Genomic DNA, 25,702 nt, shown 5'->3' with positions numbered 1-25,702 from the left:
ATCTCCTGAGGAACAGTATGTGTGGTGAGATGTTGGTAATGTGTAAAAAGGCTATGTTGTCATTTGCAAGTATGCCCTGGCACAGGGGTACTTTTGCAGGATTGTGGGCATACTTGTGTGAGTATAAGAGCAGCAGCGGTTCTACTCACACTGCGTTCATAGAAATTCTTTATTTATATATTTTCTGGGGGGTAAATGCACTTATAGGAATACTCTCAGCAAATCCTTAGGGCCCCCATTACATGGGAGCATCAGCAGCAACTGACAGTGCTGCACAAAGGAGGTGGCAAGGGATGTGGAAAGCTGACGAAGTTTTGGGATGATTCCTTTCCTCAGAATTGCATCACTTGTGAGCTTCAAGTTAGCAGGCCTAAAGTTAGCCAGACGTGCTAATTCTGGGCTTCTTGTGAGTCCAATTTCATTCCTAGAAGTGGAGCTGTGTCTGCGCAAGCTTGGCTCAAGACCATCATTTCCAAAAGCACTCAGGCACCAGTGCAATTGTCAGTCACTGCTGATGCTGGTTGAGTGCCTTTTGAAAATCCCGCCAAGGACAGCTGAAAATCTGGCCCCGAGTATGCTCACTTCAATTTACTCAGCTGTAATTAGAGGGTCAGCCCTGCACACACTGGAGTCCTCCCGTTGAACTGCTCACAGCAAAAGACCTGCACTACTGTGATGAGGGGAGCAAAAATTAATTCTGTGTATTGGAAACTGAAAAGTGAAGCCACTGAAGGGTAGGAATGCGATGAATCAGTGGAGGGGCTCTAAAGCTTGTATATAACTTCCAAACAATACAAGATATTTTATTGTTTATCAGTGAGCTTCTCCCTTCGCTGCTCCTCATACAAATATCTGGAGACAACTTTGGTTTGTTAGTTAACAAGGACATAGTGTCATACATTAAGCCAGAAGCAAGCCCAGGCTGAGAGCCTGGGTGTGAACAGTCCCAGCACTGATGTTATACCTGGGCAGGAAACCTCATTAATTTGAACACAACAGGGCCATACTGCCATCTGAATTAATGAAAGCTCCTGTTGCCAGTGTGTGGTTATAAATTGCATTAGGAGTCGCTTCCTTCACCTCCCTTCCCCCCACCCTGCCCCCTTTTTTATTTTAGAAAATAAGTGTTAAAAAAATCCAAAATCCTCAAGAAGTTCAGAGTGTACCAAACAAAAAAAATTCTGGAAGAAACACAGCAGCTGATGCAGGGGTGGATCAACTTTGTTAACCAAGCTGCCTGGGTTAGCAAACTGCAGAATAGGAGCATCATAGGCCTTAAGGACCTGGAAACCTCGGACAGTGATTCTCTTGGGCTTTTGGAAAGAACTTCAGTATCAGGTCAGGATCAAGCCCACCTCAGGACTGAACTTTTGAATCTTCACATCCTCTGTTTATTACTTTCAAGCTGCCTCTGTATTTTCTGTGCCTAAGAATGCATGGTTTATAGCGATGTCATTAATTTGGCCATTCGTTTCCAGATGCAGTCAGAGGTGAGTGGTCAGCACCTCAGGTACGGTTTAATGTAGTCTCGGTGTCTTCTAAGATGTCACAAGTTTTATTTCCTAGGGAAATCATCTCCCAGGAGGCTCAAACTCATTTAAAGAGATAATGCTAATTGGTAACTGCCAAACAAGTGTTAGTCAATTCAAGAGCCTGGTGGTGAATAACAAACATGCGCTGAGTTTTGGTGATGAAGCAGGACGGAACACACTCGCTTCCCTTTCATGCTCGGTTCTCCTTCAGATCACAGAAATAGGGGAGCTGCAGAATAGCTAGGAATGAACTGCCACCGTGTGGCCAACGGATGGCTTTAGCTACATTTCTAGAAACCTCCCCCTCGAGCTGTTGCTCTCAGGTGGGTGACAGTACACACCTCTTACTAGTGAAAGCTTTTGGCTCGGTCACACAGTTCAGTTGGGCAGTGCTGGCAGTGCCTCACTAGGACTGCCACAGGCTTCCTGGTGAGGGCTCGATCCCTTCTCATTCCCACTTTAAGTAAAGGATGGTATATATTGCTTTTAATTCCACACATCCTTTTTATAGTTCCTCTGGAGCATCACCTCTTCTTCTGACAGGTGTCAGGGTATCAGGATCAGGGCATTTAGGTAATGATGCCTTCCCCTATTTTAATAAGATGGGTAACTTCTGAATTACCCATTCTGTCACCTCAGATTGGAACTAGATGATCCCTCCCAGACCAAGAAATTCTATGGTAAAACTTCACCATGCACTAAATTGCTCTTAATTAAGTAACAGACTCTATTGTCTGCTACTCAACCAGGAATGCAGCAGCTGGATTCCTACGTTCTGATTCACCCTCAAAATTATGTCTGAAAAACATCATTTTCTAACTTTTAGACTCAAGAAAAATCAAGACTAACTCCATTCACTTGATGCAACTTCTTTCCACCTTACCATCAGTCTAACTCAGAGCTACAGGACCAGAAGGTTACCAAAGCCTCCTAATACATAGCTTGCTGTGACTGGTCAACTTCATGTTGCTTTCTTCTCTTTGTAGGCCTCCTCCAACATGGAAACAGAAGAGGAATTTTCTTAAATTTGCCCAGGCAGTATTATGAACTTGCTCTACAACTGTGAACAGTTTGAACACATGTACTGAGTGCTAATCTAATCTTTTTCGTATAGCTCATTCAAGCCTCAGCAGCGGATGACTGTATATCATTACCTTGGAGAACTTCTGGCATCTCTTAACGTAGTGCTCACACCTTCTGCCTTCGCTGTATCTTTATGGCACTAAAAGGTGCAAAGCAGAGTGCTCATCTTATCCAGATGCCAACTTTCCATTAGCTGTCCATATTTGTTCTGTTTCTGCCAAAGATGCTGCAATCCATCTCACCTGCATGCATTGTGGTTACACAAAGATACTCAACACCATAGGATGGTTTAAATAAAATGAACTTCAATCCCTCAAAATCCTTCAAAATATTTCCTTTCTTTTCAGTTATCGGGTTCCAGTATACAGTGCCTTTGGTTTCTCAGAGATAACTGTGGATGTGGCATCACTGAAATTCATAGCCAGGGCCATCTTCAGGAGCAGTAGTCACCAATGACACTACTTAGAGAAACATGAAATACCTCAACACTTCAACAGAGCTGGGTTTGAAGCAACAAAACAGGACATGTTCTCCCAGAGATCTTGCCCATTACTTCAGTGTATTCTTGGGGAAGTGCTTTTGGAGGTCAGTGCTTGCACACAGCAGTGTTTATCAGCAGAGCTCCTAGTTTATTTACTTCACTATCAGAGCGTGGGAACAAGACAGGAAGAGCTCACTACTGATCTCTGTAAGGGATCTAGGTCATGCAGAGCTCAGCTGGTCATGAATAATTCTTCTGTGCAATATACATCATCAAGGCTCTTGCAGAGGTTCTAAATTTCAGTCTCCCAGTGCCTGAAAACAGCCACACATTGCAGTGAGATAACTTAGAGGCCCTACACCAGGCAAAGGGACTCCTTTTGCAAAGCTGTGCAGACAGCTCTGCCTCCAAAGCTATGTGGGAGACAATTTTTTCCCCCTCAGTCTTCTTCATAAAAGCAAGCAAGTGGGTCACTCTGAAAGTAAATGAACTCTGAAATGCCTCCCATTTATTTCAGTGGAAATTACAACAGAAATAAAGAGTAAAATAACACTATTTAATAGAGCTATTTTAAAATTTTAAATAGTATTTTTCAACATGGTCACAACCTTTAGCTATGCATTTTCAGCAGTAATGAACAAGAACCTGCATATCATGCTCAAAAAAAAATGCATTGATTGAGGTGACCCACTGTCACCATCACCACTGCTGAACCACACCACCCACTGCCTCAGTGTGCTCACATACACTGCTTGGTCTCCTTAAATGTTCAGCAGATATCTATGAATGTCAATGGGTGCCATTTTTCCTCATGGAGGAATTCAATTCCACACTTTTGCTTCATAAGCACTTCCACATCTGAGGCCATTTTGTCACACCACCTCTCTGCTGCCATGTAATAGAATATTGGTGAGAAAGTTCAGTCTCTGCTGTCATGTCACCAGCATCCTCTTCTGATGTCATGGGCCAATGTAATGAAATAGGAGGCACTATTTCCAGAGCAGTCCATGTTTCACACTGGAGTTTGTGTGCTGGATGGCAGGAGAACTGTGGCCCTTGTCAGAGAGAGATTACCAGAGATACCTAAGCTTTACCAGGAAGGACAAGAAGTTACAGAAAACTCCAGCATGCTGAAGCAGTCTGGTGTTACACATCTCAGAGGGCCTGAGCATCACTCCTGTGTGAACAGGCTGAGAGAGAGAAGGTTCTTGAGACCTGAGAGTAACCTTCCAGTACCTAAAGGGGGTCTACAGGAAAGCTGAGGAAGGAATTTTTGTACATATGTAGTGACAGAATGAGGGGAAATGGCTTTAAACTGGAAGAGGGTAGATTTAGAGTAGATGTCAGGAAGAAATTCTTTACTGTGAGGGTGGTGAGAGGCTGGAACAGGCTGCCAAGCCAGTCTGTGGATGCCCCCTCCCTGGAAGCATTCAGGGCCAGTCTGGATGGGGTTTTGAGCAACCTGGTCTATTGGGAGGTGTCCCTGCCTATAGCAGGGGGTTGGAACTACATGATCTTAAAGGTCCCTTCCAACCCAAACCGTACTATGATTCTATCATTCTATCATTCTTTGATCATTGTGTATTCTTCAAGCAATACCAAAAACGATCAGCTTCTGATGTGAATAAAACCTTGGCACTATGAATATGAACTACAACCCAGGTCTGAACACCACTGGAAAAATTTTCTTCTTTTCTTTGTTAGTATTTAATTATGTGTTTACCTAATTATGTTACAGTACCTCAAAATAACTGTGAGGCTTTCTGTCAGCATCTGTCTGTGCTCCGTTTCCCACCATCAAAATGGCAACCACACACTTAGAAAACCTGTTCCTCTATAAGTTCAATGTGAGATTCTACTTGGAGAGCAATTTCGGGGTGACAAAGTTGCCAGAGCTCTGTGCATTCTATTTTCTTACAAATACACAGCTGCAGCCTTGCAATACTCAGGAAAGGGGCCCAGTTCGGAGCAGGTTGTGCTCTGGCTGTCCCATGTGCTTAAGTGAGTGGCCTTGAATGGCCATATCAAAAGCACACAGGTCATGTGTGCACACAATGGCCATATCAAAAGCCCAGGGAATTGACAGGACTGGTGAATTACAAAGGCAGCAATGCTATCTACCACAGACCACTTGTGAGAAGCACAAACAGTAAGGAAGCAAAAACTAGGCCTTAATTTGAGCTCTTCTCAAAGATGTCAAAGAGAAATTTTTCACTGAGACTCAGGCTGCCCAGAGAAACTGTGAGTGCCCCATCCCTGGAGGTGTTCAAGGCATGGGGCCCTAGGCAGCCTGATCTAGTGCTTGATCCAGCAGCTGGCAGCCAAACCAAGGCTGGAACTAGATGTTCTTTGAGGACCCTTTCACCCCAATCCACTCTATAATTCCGTGTCAGTGATGCTGGATAAACCAAGGAGGCTGAGGTAGCAAAACACCTCCAGAATTAAAGCACTACACAACTAATTCCTCCCTCTCCTTCATGAACATCACTAGAAAAATAAACAAAAAGTTTTCAATAAAAAGGAGATGCCAGGTGTGAATGGAAGAACATCAGTTTTTTGGCACTCTCCTATCTCATGACAGAAAGTGTCCTAGGCCACTGAGATCTGACAGAGTTTCTTCCTCCTCATAGCAGAAATGCTAGTTGAAATACATAGTCCCAAAGACTGGGAACATAAATCAGTAAGAATTGCCACCTGCCAAGCATTCTATATGCTAAGTACAGTGTTTGTAATGGTTATGATCACATAGGTTATATATAAGGCCAGTGCCTTATGAAATTTATCCAAGACTATGGGCACAAAACATACAAAACGTAGAAACAAGAAATGGTCATATCAGTGTTGTTGTGATTCATCTGTCACACTGAACCATCAATTGAACATCAAGTGAAAAAATCAGGGTTAAAAAAGTCTTGATCCAAACATCTTAGCAAATTCTTAAGACCAAGCATGAGCTGGGGATGTCTCAGACTGGTGTCTGTGACTTAAACAGAAAAATTGGCAGAGTATGGATCATAACAATTTCATGTGTCACATGGAAGACCTCTAAGATGAAAAAGCCTGATGAGGAACACCTCTAGACTGCATTCTTCCTAATATATGCCGTCTCTAATGATGGACTAGCAGAAGTCAAAATACTGTGTATAATCTAATGCAGACGCAGTGCATTTACCTGCAAATTGCCTTCTGCCCTTGAGGACAACCTTTGCCTCACTTTGTTCACAAAGTGTTCCCTTCTAAGACATTAAACTCTTCTCATATATAGTAGGATGCCTACATTCCTAATATTTGCTTCAAGTTAACTCAGCATTCAGATGATGAAATAGATGAGAACTAACTGGTGATGTAACTGTATGAAAACAGCTGTATGCGCTTTTGCAAGCAGCGAATCCTTTGGTGTTGTATTCAAGGACAGAACTATTCCCAGCAGCAAGCAAAGTACTTGGCTAATTTATTTATTTTTTTTAACACACCTAAGCTATTCCTTAAAACAGCACTAAGTATCTAATGCTGATTCCGTCACTGCAGCCTTTTCTGCTTGTAGCACAGCCTTCTTGTATCTCAGTGTTGCTGTATACTCTCAGACAATAGACTTAACAATGGCACGCACACATTTTCACTTACGAAAAATGGAGAAAACTCTGCTTCAATGCTCTGAAATTGGAAATGCTGGTGCAAAAGATCATAGAGTATTAGCTGCATTGTCTTGCTGTATCAGTCAGAAGAAAATTTACCACACCATATAAATTCTGAGTCAACAGCATTACAAGAAGGTTTGTCAAGTTGGGAGTTGTCCCCCAATGCTGAATGCAAAGCAGTATTGTTAGGCACAATGAACTCGATGAGTTAAATCCTCAAATGAGTCCAGTGTTGGAATTGCCATGGCTTGAAGTGTGTACAAAATGAAGAACCTTCAGTGACTGTACATGCTATTTCTAGAGTGCAAAATATGGGCTGGGAGTAAAAAAAAGAAAGAGCATCAAGTCTTGCATGCTCTATTTCAAATGTTCTGTCTTCACCTGAAGATGGAATATTCTTTCAATATTCTTTCTTTTGTGTTTTGGGCTTAAATTTTAGTGTGTTATATGCTCCTTCCACAGCTTTGGGCAAGTACATGGGATGTCTTTCCAGTCTCTTCCTAGAGCCAGTGGTTCTTCGTTGGCTGTTTTTTTGTGACTGGTTTGCAGCCTTTGCTGTTTGGGCAGTATCTTCTGAGTACCTGCGAGGAGCACGAAGGATCCAGTTTGAATGTAAACTGTGTTCACTTGTGCTGGTAGCCACTGAAAGATAGAAGATAATCCCAAGTTAGTAGAGTTTGCCAGTTTTTTGGTTTAACACAGAAGACAGTTAAACACCACACAGCAGTTCACACACTCCCCTACAGTAGAATGGGAGAGAAAACTGAAAAGAACTCATGGCTTGAGGTATGGACAGCTTAATAAGAAATAAAAATAAGGAAAAGGAAAAAAATAGCAACAAAACAAAACCAAACAAAAAAGTAGGTGATGCACAACACAAATTCTCACCATCCTCTGACCAAGATCCAGCCAGTCCCAAAGCATGGTCCCCCCACCTCAAGCTAACTCCCCTAGTTTTTCTGTTCAATGCCACATGGTATAGGACATCCCTTTGGCCAGTCTGTGTCAGTTGTCCTGGTTCTGTCCCCTCTCAGCTCCATATACCCCTCAGCCTCCTCACTGGCAGGGCACCATGAGAAGCTGAAACACCCATGACTGTGCAAGCACTGTTCAGCAACAACCAAAGTATTGGTGTGTTATCAACACTATTCGCATCCTAAATACAAACCACAGAACCATGTCAGCTACTAGGAAGAAACCAGGATACCCATGATATTTTTGTATGTACAGTAAGAGAACAAGGTGCTTGCCTGTTCCTTCTTAGTGGTTATGTTGAATAACCAAGAAAATGCTTATTAATAGTTTTCATTCTCTTTTCACTTTGGGATGTCACTTGGGGTAGGATTCATCTTATCTAATATTTCACTGCCTGCAGTATAAATACATGTGTTGCAGTCCTCCTATATGCACGCGAGAACAGAACTGGTCTGACTTGTTTCATATATGTTCCTTAGCCAAAGACAGAGCACAAAGGAGGAAAATGTTTATGACTGATGATGAGTTCAGAAGGGAACATCTTCATTTGGTCAAGTAATTCCATCCTTTCTGATGGAAAGGTACTATTATTTAGACTAACCTCTACAGTTCTATTTCTTTTTTTGCTGTTTGGAGAGAAAGCATCCATCCATTTCTCAATGATAAACATGAGATTTACACAGAAATAATTAACTGAGATGCAGGGATGGAATTAAACTGTAGGTGGAAGACAAGCACTGCTCCTGAACATTACATGCTACATTTGTTCATGTAATAGACACACATAAAAAGCCACACCCTTTCAACAGGAAAGAAGTCATGTGTTACTGTTATTTCTCATAATGTATGGAACTTTGGCCATGTTCTTTGTGCCAATGGGATAGAGGTTGGCCTCTTCTCCTTAGTGATAGCAATAGACAAGAGTTAATGCCCTCAGGAGGCTTTAACCTCAAGGGAAGTTCAGATTGGATACTGGGAAAGACAAATTCTCCAAAAGAATGGTCAGGCAATGGAGCAGACTGTCCAGGGAGGTGGTGGTCACTGTCCATGTTCAAGAAACACGGAGATCAGGCACTGGGGAACACGGTTAGTGAGAATGGTGGGGATGAGTTGATGGCTGGATTAGCTGATCTTAGAGGTCTTTTCCAACCTTAATGATTCTAATGCTCTTAGATCTTAGAAGCAAAACTGAGAGGAAAACTGTTAAATACGTAAATTTGGTCTTACATGTCCACTCTTCCCTCTACTCTGTGTACATCAAAAGTAATATTTTTATTTTTATTTTTTTCCTGTTTTATACTTCACCATCAAAATCAACATCCACATTTGGCAGGTCTATGTCAGGAGCTCTCCGCCATCTCTCCGAATCCAGATCTGCAATAACCGAGTCAAAGAACGCTATTGCTTCTCTTACATCTGAACAGGGCTGTGGAACTTTTCTTCTCTCCATAGATGCCTGTTGATAAGATAGGAAAAAAAAATAGATAAGGTTGGAAAAAAAAATCTTAATGAGAAAACTGTATAAGGAAGCTGCAAAAACTGTATTTGATTCCATATTTCAAGATTTCAGAAAGGGACAGAAGTTCAGATCTCTCCACAGCAGCCATCAAAGAAGGCAGAACATCAGTCTGACAAAGTGTCCATCTTGTTACATGCTCAACACCAGACATCTTCCACTTAAACACTGCCAGCATGTCTTTATAAAATCTCTCAAAATCCCTCTATTGAGACATGTAATTGGGTGGCTAGGTGACAGCAGAGCTTTGTAGCCAAATTCATCCTGCCTAGCACTAGGCACTTAATGAAATGCACGCATTAGAAATGGAGTCATACAAGGTCTATTCTTTAATTAATGCAGGGCTCCAGTACCTTCAAAAGATAATAACCTAGGTAGACTGAATTGCCCTCTTCAGTCAGCTCTGGTCTCTTACTGCAGAGGGATCATGGAGCAACTTGGTTACTAATTTAAGCATCTTATTAAAATGCCTAGGTTTGATGAAATGAATCCAGATCTAAATTGCTGAAGTCTTTTTTGAAATGGAAAAGGGTTGTGAGTGCTAAAATATGAGTCATTCAATGCTGTGATCATTCCCACATGAAAGCCACAAGGTTTAAAATTAGGAGCCTGCCTTGTTAAAAAAGCAAATGTCTGTCTACAAGTGCTGAAGCACTCATAAAGCCTCAGTTAGCAATTCTGTAGGTTGGTGCAGGATGAACCTTTCTGCCATTCATGAAGGTTCTGCCTGATGAAGAGCTATATATTTTCCCCACCAGTCCAATTGCCAGAGTAATTCTGAATCAGAAATGTTTGTCCTGGGTTTCAAATGCACAATCAAAAGATATATGCTGCATCATTACCTCTGACAGACAAGTTTACTTCCCAGTCTGTGGGATGGTGCAGGCAGAGATGAGTTAGCTTCCCCTTCTGACATTATAGGTTGATTGGCATCTTCAAAAGTGCTAAAAGATAGCTGCTAACACACACTGACTGAGAATAGTTGCTGCTCTTATAACTAAGCCTTTATTAGTTATAAGACATTTTAAAGAAAAGTATGCTCCAGAATCTGACACACCTCTTTATTCTTTTCTCTCACAGCCTGTAGTCCAGGCTTTGGGTTTTCCGTCTGAATTAAACTTCCCCTAAAGACAAGGTTGTCTGGGCAAAGCACATTCATATTAATTGTGCAGCAGGTATGGGAAAAAAAAAAAAAGTGAATTCCATTGGCAAGAAGTTTAATACAAACAGATAGTTAGGGGCAGAACTATTCAAGCCTGTTGATAAAACAAATCTTGCAGTCTGTGAATGTAAAACTTGGAGTTAGGAAGTGGAGTGTACTGGATATTCTAGAAGTCTTCTTAGCCACTTCCTAATTTTTGCGAAGTCAGGCTGTGCAACTGTGATCCCACTCTTTGTGTCAGCAAGAATGACTTGTTGGATAGCATATCCTGCTGATATTCCAGAGGGGAATGCTGTGGAGTTAGCATGCCCATCAGTATCAGGTCTGGGGATGCGTAAGAGCTAGCTGGCCACAGAGATGACAACATTCATAGCCTGAGAATGTGGGAGACTCACTTCCAAACTTAAGTTAAACTTTTGACATTTTTTTAAGGTGGAACTTTCAAGGGCAAATATCAGAGAGTCACAACTCTACATGAAGCATAATTGTATACAGCCTATTTCACAGCATCCTGGTCTGTGGTTTAAATGCTCTTTTGCACTTAGATTTCTCCTCTGCCAAGTGGTTAGCCTTTTTCCATGCTCCATTTCATCACTGCTCAGTTCATCAGGGGAACTGACACACTGTAACATTTCCCTGCATCAAGCCAATCTTTGTGCATGAAAAAGAAGTTCACAGGTTATGTATCTTGTAGTGTTGAGATTCATCTCCTGGCACGTGGCACCACCATACCATTCTCCTATAACTCAGCCATACTCTTTGGATGTTTCCCTCACCCTAAATAGTAATGTCTATATAAAATCTGTCTTCTCCAGCCCACTGAACTGAGTATTATTGCTCAAAGAATTAAAAAGTGACATAAAGACCATTAAAACCAACTGAGGGATTCCCAGTGACTGAATGGGTGCTAGATCAAGATGTAGAATGAATAAATGTGGTATTAAACTCTAAAAATATGAATCCTGACCTTTGGTTAAACAATGTCTGCAGCAGAACTCAGTCTCAGCCATTCTGACATTATGCTGTTAAAGAGCATATGAATGTGGAAATAATGTTCTGGTAAAGTCTACCTGGCCTCGTCAGTAGGTAATCCATTACATCCCTTCTTCCCACCATTGTTATTAGTGTCCAGTTTAAAGGCTGCACTGGGTAACCTGCATGTCTGCTACCAAAGCCATGTTTTCAGTCTGGTTCCCTCAATAGATCACCTGAGCAACTGCAATTTAATTCTGTTTTCCTCACTCAATCAGCCCAACAGTCAAACTAACCACTGAACAGACAAGTGACACGCAACATGTAAGATGCAGCCCTAAGGAAGGTTTGCATTGCTTTTCCCTCTAGGACTTACAGGAATAATCTGCAACAAAAATTCAGTGCTATTCTGCAGTATCATTATAGATAAAGAACTACAGTATCTGACTCAAAACTACTTGACAGTTCATTAATTAACAGGGAAAGGAACTCCTACCAATTCTCCTTTGCCTACAGTGTATCAGTAGAATTTGCACAGATGATGAATGTAGCACTGACAAGCTGTCTGATCTGTCAAAGAAAATCACAGCTGTTTCATAGAAAACACAATTATTTTCTGTACACAATCTTTGCCAGTGAGAAGGCTACCAGTAAACACGGGGACTGCTGTACTTTTCAGTTCTTAACTGATATAATAACCACAGTGGAGAACTCTGAGTCACTTAAGTAGCCTGTCAGAGTTGAGAGAGAATATCTCTTCTGTAACAAGTTTTCAGATACTTCAGATACATAGTTCTTATCTTCTCTTTTTTTCTTTTCTCTCTACAAACACATATAATTCTCTCCATGACCAGTAATTCATACTCGATTTCACAGGAATCATAAACTGTCTTAAGGTATTTAGTAGTAGTTCAGATGAAGTAACAACAACAAAAAAGAACAGACAGCTGAGAACAGTAAGGCAGAAAATCAACATAGGTCATACATCTAATTGCTTCATGGTTTAAGACTAATCATACAATAAAAGTTCTTAGGAATTACCTTAGAAAACTCTTTGGAGGGAAGCGGAAGAAATGACTTCTTTCCAGTTTTGGATGATTTTGTGGATGTTGGGGAATCTGCAGTCATATGCATGGATTTCAACTTATTGATGTTGTCAAAATATTTTTTCCTCAAGGCTAACAAGTCCTGTAAGTACTTCAAGCAGTCCTGAGTCTTAGAGTACATCCACTCCCTGTCTTCCTCTTTTGACTGGCTGCAGGAGTCAATGCTGTTTGTACTTTTGCATTTTTTTAATGGTTCACTAACTTGTTCCTGCTCATCACCAAGGACATACATAGAAGTGCTGCGGATCAATTTGACAGCAGAACCTGTGCCCTCCCAGTAAGGAATGTCATCTGTTGCATTTCTTCGGTGGGAATTGGGGTGAAATATGGAATGGATCTTTTTGAACATCATGTGTTCCTTTGTCCCTGTTACACTTTTATCTGTTGGCTTCTTAAGATAACCCAAAAAATAACCAGTAGCTGCAATCCTTGCCCTCACCTGACAAAGAGATTTTCCACTTACTGTAATGAAGACAAAAGACATCTATTATTGCATCCGTTGCCTGCACACATTGTGAAGAGCTTGATCACAGAGCAGAAGTGCGTTTTCTATTCCGTTTACATCAGTGAAATAGCTCTGCCTTTTTCTCGGATTAAAATACAGCACGGGAAGTCAAAGGTCATGCTCTGACCTTTTGTTTGACTGGTCTCCGTAAAAGAACATAATCACCGAGCTGGAAATCCCCTCCTCAACGTTTCTCGGTCCCCTGGGGGTCGCTGCGGCCGCCTCCTTCACCGCCGAGCGCTGCGGGCGGGAGGGCGCCCGGTGCTGGCCATGGTGCTGAAGTGCTTCCTCCTCCCTGCCACCATCCCAGGCCTCTGCGAGGTGGCTTCTTCGGGACTGCTTCTTGCGATCAGCCTCTGCGGGGACAAAGTGCAGAGGGATGGTTTCTACCGGGCAGAATTTAGATATCGTTCCGAGTTTCACCCTGTGGTAACCAGGAGATGTCTACAGCTACCCGATACCACGGCACTGCTGGGAGCAAAGTGGATTCAGATGTCAGGGTCTGTTACACTCAGCACAAAGCTGCTCTGTGAAAGGGATGCTGTAAAATAAAACACTTTTAAAATACTATTTTGTGGTTTTGTTTTTAAAAAAGCAGACAAAAACAAATACATTTATACTAGTTCCTTTCCTAGACAAATGGAAGAGCATTCTAATGTGTTTTTGTTGACTGGAAGCTACTGAGAACATTGGCTGCTATCCGCATATTCAAGCATTGGTATCATTTGTGATTGTGTAACAACACGATGAATGCGTTAAAGATAAGTAGAGAGTGAATATGCTCATCTCACACCACCAAGACAATCTGCTCTTTTAAAACAAGCAGGAATGTCCAGATTTAACATATTCAGAATAGTTTTCATAGTTCGTGCTGCTGAAGCTTTAGATATTCCAGAAAATTTTGAAAGGCCATGAATACCATTCTGCCGACTCTAGTAAACAAATTTTCACTAATTATACTGGAAGTGTCAAAGAGTCAAGGGATCTCAAAAGGTGGTAATGTGAATTTGCCACAGATAGATAATAAAGCTGACTTTATGCTAGTGTGGACCATTAGAACTATGAAAAGAGATGAGATATTTCTGTAAAATTACATCTCAGTTGGAGAAAATATCTGGTAATCAATAACGGCTTGATTTTCTATATGGTCTATTGGTCTTTCTTTGGTTGTAAACATGATATAATACCAGTAAGCCTCAGAGAGATGCTCTCTAAGTAATCTCAAAGTCACTTCACTGAAAAAAGTATGAATCAAGAAAATCAGTGGGAGTTCAAGGAATTACCGACAAAGACACTAATTGTTAAGAGTGATGGGAACTCCACAGAGCAACTGCTTATAGGATTGGACATTGTCTTGCAATAGCACACTGACTTCTTAGCTCAATCAATCTTTTGAAGAGCTGTAGGTTAAAGTCACACACACACACACACACACAAAGAGAAACAACAAAAAAACACCAGGCATCTGTTGGTGAAAAAAAAAAAGGTAGATGCATTATATACCATGAAAAGTAAATACAATGATACATGCTGTGATCTGAAAAAGATAAATATCCATATGGGCCTTAGATATGCCTGTGCTGTTTCAATAAAAAAACTTAAAGCATATGCCAACATTTCATTGATATAAAAAATAAATAAATTAACAAAAATTAAAAAAACTTTTAAGCCTTTAAGGGGCTTCTCACTTTTAAGTGTGTTCACTCCCAATTTTTAAAAGAGCTTGTTTGGTTACATTCCTTATGTGTCAACTTATGTGTAGTTTTCATTGTTCACTGTGGCACTAAAATAAGATTAATAAGATTAAAAATAAGATTAATAAGATACATGAGTCACTATAATATCTATATTATATATAATTTCATTTGATTTAATAAAGGGACATTTATGACTATTTCAGACATTAATATTTTATTCTGTGTACTGGTTATGAGTAGTGGGAATACAATCTTCCTTTCCTATGGTAAAACTTAATCTGTTTTCTTCAGTTTCTCAACTACAGTTTAAATAACTCCCTGGATTTAGAAAGCTAAAGAGCAAAATTATGGATATCGTTAAAGGTCAAAAATGTCTCTACTGTGTTTTGTGAGAGGGGGAATGCCTACATCTTTTCAAGGTAATTTCCTATAGGGCATTTTGTTCAAACATGTTTCCCGAATAAGTTGTATTTATTGAAAGTCAGACCCCAGTTTTCTTGTATCTGTAACTGCTCCTGTTTAACTAAATGGCAGAGCAATTATAATTTGACCTCCACAGCTCACAGGTCTCTTTCCTTCTTACTGCTGGGAACTAAATATGTTACTGTATTTAAGCTGACTGGTTATTAAAAACCATGGTTTTATTTCAGAATTATTTTTTTATGCGTGCACACACACACAGAACAACAACAACAACAAAACCACTTATCAAATGGTTAATATGGTTGAAGAAGAATATTTTTTCTGCTAATTCAAAGTACCAAATTCACAGGCAGCTATTAAATCATAAATAAAGACCTCCCAGAGAAGAAACTTGTAAGAAGCAGATCGAATAGACCACACTAAATATTTAACAGCATCTAAGATTACTAACTTTGACAAGACAGTGCTCATACCTTATTTGTTCATTTGGCTACTTGATTTTGACTTCACTTGTTTTCAGTAATTTTTTTTTTTTCTACTACAGTTTTCAGTATTTCTGTCTGGCTTTGTGCCTGATGAAGTGGTCTGAGTTCCATAAACCACTACTCATTAGCACACAAAATTGCCTTGATTATCTACGCTTAGCATACTGGCAATTCCCAAGCCATTGTGACTGGGTAAGAAAATCCAGCTAGAAAATACTATTCATGTATACTGATATTAACTGCATAGTTGAACAAACAAAAATGCATAAAATCAGATGCAATTAACACAGCTTGATAGCATGAGTTCATGATTAATGGGATTTGGTTTTGTTTGTTTGTTTTGTTTTGTTTTGATTTGTTTTGTTTTTTCAGTAACTCAATTGTTGAAATGTAAAGCCCAGAAACCAAAGAAGGAAACCTCTGACAACCTGTAGATGAACCTTCCCACCAATATTCCATTACATTTTGCTGCTGTGCAGCAGATGGCAGCAGAGGGGAAGTCTGATAGAATGGCTCCTGACATGGAAGTGCATATGAAGCAAAGGTGTGGAATAGAATTCCTCCACGTGGAAAAATTTCACTTATTGACATTCGCTGATGCTTGCTGAATGTTTATGGAGACCAAATTGTGGGTATGAGCACAATGGGAAGGCGGGTGGTGTGTTTCAGCAGTGGGTCACCTCCACTGGTGCAAATATTCATGGGTGCAACATGCAGATTCTTGTTCACTGCTGTCAAAAACGCACAGCTAATGGTGGTGACTGTTGAAAAATAATGTTTTGTAGCTGAGAATTTGCTCTATCAAGTAGTGTTATTGTGCTCCTCATACTCATTGCAGTTTCCATGGAAAAAAATCAGAGGCATTACTTTTAGAATGACCTATACATATTCTATTACATTAAAAAAAAAAAAGTGAAAGCATTTTTCTAGCTTTTAAAAAAACAGAACACGCACACACAAAAATCAGTGCTTATAAGATATATGAGTGGACAGTGATTTTTTTGAGCCTTGTGCTATTTCAGATGGGTCATTAACTAAAGTGTAGTTGCCAACCTCTGTTAAAATCTATTTAAGTCTGTGTAGCTAAATAAAACAGCAGATTGTCTTGGAGAGAGTTAGCTGAAACAATCCAAAACTGAGGAAAAGCATCAGCAGCTGTTCATCACAACATGTGTCTGTTGCTTCACTTTGATCTCCATCCTTTGTCAGCAGCTTCATATGTTCCCTTGAAGTTCTGTAAAAAGACACAAAAAAGATAAAGCCTCATATAGATTTAAGAGCAATTTTAAAAAGAAAGCAATAATTCTGAGGACACAACATAATAACAAAGAAAAATAAGTATGTTGCTCCAGAGGTAATGCTTTCTATTTATTTCTGTGGAAACTGTGAAGGTAATGGTCTGGAGTTCTGCCTCCTCAGAACAGTTGTCAGCAAATACTTGATGTCCTACCTTGTTTAGTAGAGCCCAATGTATAGGAAGTGAGAGCAATTCTGATACCATGCATTTGGAAAAAACTGCCACTGCTTCTCTGAGCCACAAAATTGGACAAATCAGATTCCTACAAATTTTTCATTTGAGCTGATTTACAGGTAAATGAAGTGAAATCTAAATATATTGCCCATGTCAGATTTAATAGTGATCTTTTTTTTTTCAAGGATATGCCTCTGTTATGCTAAAGCAACAGTGACTTGCAAAACCAGCTGAGTCAGAACAGCAAGTCTCCTGTCAGAGGATGAATAGATTTTTGTAAATCTGGAGCATCATCTTCCCAGCTAATCTAGTTTTGAATCTAAGTTATTTCCATTTGACCTAGATCCTGCATATTCTCCATAAATTTTCACTGCGTGTGACATTTTCATTCATTGAATAGGTTTTATTGCAGCATAAGCACTGACAGTAACCAACCAAAGGAGTGACTACATTTCCATCAGTCATGGAAAGATAAAGAAATGCCATAATTTATGTACATATAAATGCTTATAAAATGATTGTGCGAATTAGGTATCAGACTATCATTTTTTTTTAACATACCTTGGCTTTGCTCTTTGGAAATGTTTTGCATGCATCCTATGACAAAGCAGTAAAACTCACTCTAGTGGAATTCTCCTTCTCTATATCTTTATAGCTGTTGCCTGTCAGTTTTTTCAGAGGGTAAGGTTACCACACTTACCCACTGCTTTATCTAGCCTTCTTCCCTTTGTTTCCTCATACAACACCAATGTCATTAAAAACTTCATTTGTGTGACAAGGTTTACAAGGGAACTTTGTCTCATCTTCTATCACACACCCTCAAGGAACAGCCAGTTGTCCTTGCTTGTTTCATTGGAAGAATTTGTGTCCTTTTAAAACAGACATTGCTAGGACATTTCCAAGCAATGCTAGTTTTCATTGAATTAGTTATTCTCTCAGCTCTTGAGTCTTTTGTTGCAGTGATGGCTGAAGAATTGTTGTGATGTCTAGCTAGTTGCCTGTCACATCTATCATCCATTGATAAAGTCTTTGACAGGACAGGGCAATGAATAAACAGTATTCCTTCAGGATTGCTCAGTGAGGAATGGATGCTGTAAGCAGCCATTCTTCAAATTAGTTTATATAAGGCAAACAGTAAATGGTCTGTCTTGACCTCCTTTTCCTTCCAATTAAATTCTAGTACACTATTATTCCTTCTCACAAAAGAAGCACAGAGGAGGATTTAAGACAAGGGACAGTCTGGATTTCTTGATAAGTCACAATGTTGCCAGACCTTACCAGTCATCTCCAGGCAAGACCCTCTCAGGATATCTATAGGTTTTTTGTAGGCACCCTCGGAATCCTGTTTCCCATTTCTAATTCCTTCATCCCCTGCTAACACAAAGAAACGGGGCAGACTACTTAAACCGAGGCAGCTAAGAATGAGCAGTTTGGCTGAGAAATCTGAGAAGAGAGATACTATAGAAAGTGCAAGAGAGATACTAAATGAACCTTCAGGAGAGTGGGTAGAAAGAGAAGAAATACTTCTTGAAATAGGCCTTGTTGAACATCTTAACTATTTTCTACTCAGACTGCAATCTCCATAGGGGAAAAAAGTCTGTATGCAGCCTAACACAGTTCTGCCCTGATTCTAGCCCTGCTGCCATGACATGATTAATAAAAAGGAATTATTCTCACTCCTATACATTTCTTGATTGTATCTCCTAGTATGGACCATTTAGCACTTGCAAAAGCAATTCCTAGTTAGAGCAACTCTAGTCACACTAAAGAATTCAAGGAGATGCTCAGGACCATTTCAGTGCATGTGAGCTAACTTGCAATGACCCCTTCCAATAACTGAGCCCCACAATACCATCACTATTAGGAGTGAACATTGCCGTCTGTCTGCTCCAAAACTGCTGTTGTTATGCCATGAAACATTGGAATAGAAGAGGATTTTCTGGTCACAAGCAGCTCTCTGAAGGGGAGCAACTGAAGTATCCAAGAGGATGATTATTTCCTATGAACTTTCAGGAGCAGTTTTTGTTGCCTTTCCTTGAGTGCTCCATAGAGGAAGAGGAGAACTAAGATTCCACATTATTCTTGATCATTTGTGATTTTTAACTGAAAGTACTGTTGTTGGCAAAGGTACTATTTCTCCTTGGCTAGTTTGATCTTCTGCCTCTGCTCACTTCTTAACTGCCTTTCCACTACTCTTGCAAACAGCCCTGTCAGTCTGTAGTTACAGCTGAAAGGCGAGGGAAGAAGAGGAAAATACACCTAACCACGCTCACCTGCCACTTTCAGGTCAAGCATATCCCCTCACTGTGCACAGTCAAATTATTTCATGCTTGTTTACAAGGGCAAAGAGAGTTCATTTATATCCTCCCTGGAATTTTCAATCAACCTCATCTTCCATACTAATTAACACAGTATATGGGATCTAAACATGAAGAAACAGATATTATTTTAAGGCAATAGCTCCCCAGAAGTTGGAAAGAGACCCACCAACAGGTTGTTGGACACAGAACAGAAGATTTGGATTCAGAAAGTTTGCACAAAGACCCCTGGCAATATGTAAAAATGGATGCTTGATGAGTCCCTGGAGTAGATGCTGCCTGCAGTGAATTTGGAAATTTTATATCGCTGAAAGGTGGCTCACTGATAATAACAAAGACAGTAAGACAAAAATAACTAAACCTTTATCTACCCATGTTCTCAAAGCAACCTGAGAAGTGTCAAGAAAGGTAACTGGGTAAGATGTCAGATGTAAGATGTTACAATCTGAAATCAGGCAGAACATGTGTCTTTAACTATGAGAAAAATACAGAGCTTCCAAATACATTTTTCTTAAAGTTCTCCTGGTCAGGCATGAGGAAAGTGGTACTGAAATGGAAGGAAATATTTGTATGAACTCTGATTAGCTGAAAGAGCTGAGTATTACAGGTTTATATTCCAGGCACTCACAAACAAAGAGATTTTCAGAATTGGAAGTACTGAGATTGATTACTTCAGCATTCCTCAGAATGCCTGAGGCTGGCAGGGCTCTCTGGACCCATCTGTTCCAGACCCTGCCCCAGCAGGAACAGCCAGAGCAGGATGCCCGGGGCTACATCCAGGCAGCTCTGGGAGATCCCCAAGGAGGAGACCCCACAGCCTCTGGGAAGCCTGTGCCAGTTCTCCATCACCCACATAGCACAGAAGTGCTCCTGGTGTTCAGAGGGAACCTCCTGTACTCTAGTTTGTTCCCATGGCCTCTGCTCCTGGCACAAGGCACCACTGACAGAGGATTCACCTGCTCTTCAATATGAAAAGTCGATCCACTTCCAATTTTTTTTCTAAAAACATTATTAATAAAAAAACACCTCCAGGAAACTGTGGTAGTTACAAAAGGACGCAGGCCAGAATAGTGCATCAGATCATGGTGAGAGCTGGCAGCAAGCAAAGGTCACTGTATTTCTGAGTCAAAACACAGCCATTGATGACTTTGCAGAGGATATTTTTCACATCTACTAGAACTCAGCAGATACAATTGGAACAACCACAAGAATATGCTACAGTGGAAATGAACTGCAATCTCTCATCCATAATTCTTCCTGTACAGAGAGAAATCCAATTGTTTGAAAATATGAGGCAGCAGGAGCTGAGTTGATATTTGAGCTTAATTCACTTCCACTCACATTATAGACTTCAACAGTATGCAGAACACTGTCTTTTATAACAGAAGTGTCAACATTTCTCATTTTTTGCATAGAGAACATCATTATGGCTATTGATGTGCTTATGAAATATGCACTTAGATTCCTGCAGAGTGTGCCAGGATTTGTGCCCATGAATATCAAGAACTGTCCTGCTGAGGCTGTTTTTTTGTTTAGTTGGTTGGGGTTTTTTTTGGAGGAGGATAAGGAGAGAAATGGCAGGCTAATGTTGCAGAGGCAATCTCTACAAGGTCAAAACCTTCTTATAGAGTTCACTGCCTGTTGCAGAGCACATAAAAGTCATTATATTCTCCTATAAAGGATCTGTTCGTTCCATATCCTGGCATATCCTTGAAGAATTGACTTTGATCCAGATTACAGTGCTAAATCATGTGAGAGGAAAGAGATTATCAGCAGTTTTTGGAGGGATGACTGCAACCTGGAAAATATCTTCCTCCTTGCTCCCAATGGTCTTTTTTTTTTTTTTTCCTCCTGAGAAAATCTGAGAATATAGGTAAACATGAAGAGAAGGGACTGCTTTCTGTCATACCTGAAGCAACAGGTCATACTTCCAGTTCAACCAGTATTTCTTTAGAATGTCATGCCTGACGTTAAATAAAAGATAATACTGTGATCTGTGTTCCCTTTCTGACCGAGTTACATTCCTCCCCTCCATGTTCAATGATGCTGTGGCTTGCCTGGCTGTTTTTTGAACAGCCTTTTCTTCTGTTATATTCTTCTCGATGCTGTCTGGTCCGAATGCTCCTAAAGCACTCACAAGGACCTCACTCGTTATCATTTTTTGCACCTTTAAGTTTTACCACTAGATGGAAGCCTTGACCTCCACAGATATCTGCGTGATTCCCAACCGTTTAATTGTATATCCAAGTTTCCTGATAAGCTGTTATTTACACTTATTTAGATATTTAAGTAATAATTAGCTGAGCTTAGGTATTGCTGTAATTCATTGATTCTTGCATGGAAGGTATAGAAGTGCATAAATTTCGCAAGCATCTCAGGTAGAACTGTACAGACTAGTAGGACTACATAAATCTTTACTAAAAATATTGGGATTGGCCACACATAAGCAAAAGGAAGAGAACAGAATCTCTGCCTCCAGCCAGACTCAGCACAGGTGGCAGTCACCAGTGGTATGAAACTGGGGCTGGAACATCTGTAAAGGCTATTCTCTTGAGCAGCACGATCTCCCCAGTATAACACAGGTTCCCAACAGTTTGGATAACATCAGTGTATACAGAGCATCAACGTTGCTATATACTCGAAATTTCCTACAACATTTCTGGTTTCAAGCACCACATGAATAAACAGTGACTTTTCAACTGCTGTTTGGCATAAGAAATTGCTCAACAAATAATTCCTGTGAAAGGATACTTCTTACATCTTATTTTTTAAGCGATTTGCTGTGACTTTTTATGTTCAGAACTCAAAGTGTTTAGGACATATGGCTCTCATGGGATCATCTGCTGACTGGATAAGTAGCTCTTAGTAGTGGGATGTGAATTGCTGAATACTCAGAAGTATGAACTCAGAATTTGCTTCTGAAGAAAAACTCATGTTCCTCATTAGCCAATATCAATGAAATCAGAGGGAGATATTTCTATTCCTGAGTGCCAAAGCAGATGCCAAAAACTCTACAGCTTTAGCAAACAGCACATTAATTTCAGTGTTCAGACAGAGCAAACAGGAAACACAATTTGTAGAAATTTCCTTAGGAAATCAGAAGGCTATTTCTGTAAAGAATTTCTGATGCTCATGCATATTTAGTTCATATTTTACAAGCCCATAGGAAGATTTGAGGCAAAGGGATGAATGCTTCATTCCTTTTTCTTTGATTTTTTTTAATATTTTTAAAATATTTTAGGTATTTTTAATATTTATTTTTAATAAAAGTGCAAAAATCTTATCTATCTTGGTTAGCCCTGTGATTCTTCTCATACATAATACTGCAACTATTATTTCTGCAGTGCTGTTAAACTGTAGAACAGTTTAGATTAGAAGGTGTACATGCCAAGCAAGTGGCATGTGAGGCTACAGCTGTGCAATATCAAACAGTCAAAGGTCTGACCAACAGTTCTGAGGCCAGCTGACATGGCATGGATTATAGGATCACAGAATCACTAAGGTTAGAAAAAACTTTCATTATCATCCAGTCCAACCATCCACCTATCACCAGTATTTCCCACTAAACCATGTTCCTCAGTACAACATCTAAATGATCCTTGAATACATCCAGGGACGGTGACTCCATCACCTCCCTGTACAGTGCCTGACCACACTTGGAGAAATATTTCCTAACATCCAACCTGAATCTCCTATGGTGCAACCTTGTAGCCATTCCCTCTAGTCCTACTGCTAGTTTGGTAGAAGAGGCTGACACTCACCCAGCCACAACCTCCCTTCAAGCAGTAGTAGGGAGTGATAAGCAGTCCCCTGAGCCTCCTCTTCTCCAGACTAAATAATCCTAGTTCCCTCAGTTGCTTCTCACAAAATATGTCCTCCAGATCCCTCACCAGCTTTGTTGTCCTTCTCTGAACAAGTCTCAGGGCCTCAGCATCTTTCTTGTAGTGAGGAGTGCAAAACTCAACACGGTTCTGTAGGTGCAGCCTTATCAGTGCTGTGTACAGAAGGATGACCACTTCCCCACTCCTGCAGCCAACACTATTTCTGATGGTCACAGTTTCAAGTGCAAAAGGTCAAGGGGGCCCCTTTCTCCCCTTTGAGGGAGAAGGAAAGAAAGACAATTAAGACCCAATGAAGAGGTTGCAAATTTTCTACAAATGGTAAAAGAATGTAAGATAATAAGAAGAAAGAGAGTTACAATTAATAACTCAAATGGGAGAGAGAGGAAGGTTATGACCATGCTGCTGCTTGCTGTGCTGCCAGAACCCAGAAACCCCTTCACACCCATCACACAGAATTGCGGATGATGTGGAGGCCCTTGGGAAATGTACTTCTCAGTGTATCTTCCTCTTGGAGAATCAGAACTCACATGAGACTGATAGAGAACACGAGACTCAATGGGAAGTACAGCTCCACAATGCACTGTGTTGCTACATCCAACAGACTGTTGTGTGATTTCATGATATGGAATACAGATAAAACCAGGACAGTGATACAAGCCAGGATGCCATTGGCCTTCTTGGCCACCTCCACACACTGCTGGCTCATGTTCAGCTGAGATCGACCAACACCCCAGGTCTGCTTCTATTACACAGTCTTCCAGCCACTCTGCCCCAAGCCTGTAGCAGTGCCTGGGGTAACTGTGGCCAAAGTGTTCACCATCACTGTGGGGCCCGGGCCATCCAGACAGTTCTTTACCCAGCAAAGAATGTATCTGACCAAGACATGGGTCCCCAGCTTCTCCAGGAGAATACTGTGAGAGACAGTGACAAAGGTTTTGCTGAAGTCTAGGTAGACTACGCCAACAGTCTTTCCCTCATCCAGCAGGCAGGTCACTCAGTCATAAAAGGAGACTGGGTTTGTCAAGCAGCACATGTCTTTCATGAACCCATGATGGCGGGGCGTGATCCCCTTGTTGTACTGCGCATCCTCCAGTTGTCCCGCACAAATATGTATCTATCTAAAATTCTCCTTTTCCCTCTGAATGTCTTTAATGCCAACTGGAATGATTGCCTGCAGACTACCCTCTGCTGTTACCCCAAACTGTGATGGGCACTGATGAAATTCTTGTTAATACATGCTAAAACTGCTGACACAGACTAGTCATTATTTCATGGTGCCATTGACTCATTTCATCCACCAATACAAACACTGCTCTTAGAGTTTAGGCTCAGGGCTGATACAGATAAGATAATTCAATGGATATATACACTTTTATTCTCATCGAGGATTTGGTCCACACTAGTACAAGGTTAGGAAAGAAAATTTTTGTATATTTATCTTCATAACATACCTGGGAATTTTACACTGCCATTTGCAACAGCAAAACCTGCTCTCTAATGGCTTTCACAGAAATCTCTTTTCTCTTGAGGTTTTCTTGGTGTTAGGATTGTGTTCTTGTTATTCTAGCTGGTACTAATTCATTCTGCTTATTTCAGTCAATGTTTCATAGTCCTGTTTGGAAGATGCACCACTGCTGTGAAGCAATCCACTGTTACCAGTAACACTAATTATTACAAGAAGGGAAATGTCTCCTGTGTGAGGAATATGTCTCCTGTATGAGGTGTGTATGTCCACACCATATACATGTGTTATGTGTTTCTCAGTGGTACGAATGACTTCATGTCTAAATGAAGTATGCTTGAACTTTAAAAAGATACTAGAAAAAAATTAAAATAAATATAAACTTTTCCTGGAAAATTGCTTGTTTGGTTACCACAAATAACACTGGAGATTATTGTAATTGAAAAGAACAGAAAATCTTGGTTTTGGGCATGGTTTTGTTGTGCATTGTCTTCCTATTAATTCTTTGTGGAGTATACTGTATGAGTTAGGATGTGGTACTACAACAGCTGGAGTTTCTGGCTAAGATCTCAGCTTCAGCACTAAAGGACAATAGCCTGAACTAATAATATTCAGCTTATATTTATATTTTATATAGTAATGAAGAAGAAGAATCTATACTAAAATAAAAAATAAAGCAATAAAAACACAAATTCGCTGCAAACTGTACAATCTAAAATTACTTGGAATTTATTTCTGAAACCAAACACATTTCAGATTGCCAGTGCCACTTTAAGAAGTGCCATCTAATGTGATCTGGAGAAAAGAAGTCTCATGGTTAATGCTGTCAACATGGAATAAAGGATAATGTCACAGCACTTTATTGTTTTATTTTGTGGTGCAGCTAGTGTTCATTGAATGGAAAACTGCAAATAACGATTATGCACCATTTTCTGTTTTTGTGACTTGCAGACTCCTATGATTTTGTCAGTGGAAAATTAACATACACAGATTGTATTCTGGTGTATGGAAAAAGGCAAGAATTGCAATCTGCT

At 40.3% G+C, this 25,702-nt stretch overlaps 1 protein-coding gene across 1 annotated transcript; it reads right to left on the bottom strand.

Annotated features, from left to right (window-relative positions):
* Window positions 1-7,134: 7,134 nt before the first annotated feature.
* Window positions 7,135-12,814, bottom strand: CUNH13orf42 (chromosome unknown C13orf42 homolog). The gene is made up of 3 exons (XM_065730305.1): window positions 12,401-12,814; window positions 9,015-9,165; window positions 7,135-7,376 (listed from the first exon to the last, which is right to left on the bottom strand). Exons 1-3 carry the CDS (start codon window positions 12,812-12,814, stop codon window positions 7,135-7,137), a joined length of 807 nt encoding a protein of 268 aa, XP_065586377.1.
* Between the last annotated feature and the right edge of the window lie 12,888 nt (window positions 12,815-25,702).

The sequence above is a fragment of the Cyrtonyx montezumae genome, unplaced genomic scaffold, assembly GCF_038088225.1.
Source record: "Cyrtonyx montezumae isolate F1298 unplaced genomic scaffold, pur_monq_1.0 scaffold_12, whole genome shotgun sequence".
NCBI lineage: Eukaryota > Metazoa > Chordata > Aves > Galliformes > Odontophoridae > Cyrtonyx > Cyrtonyx montezumae.
This window is presented reverse-complemented; position numbering and strand designations above follow the sequence as displayed.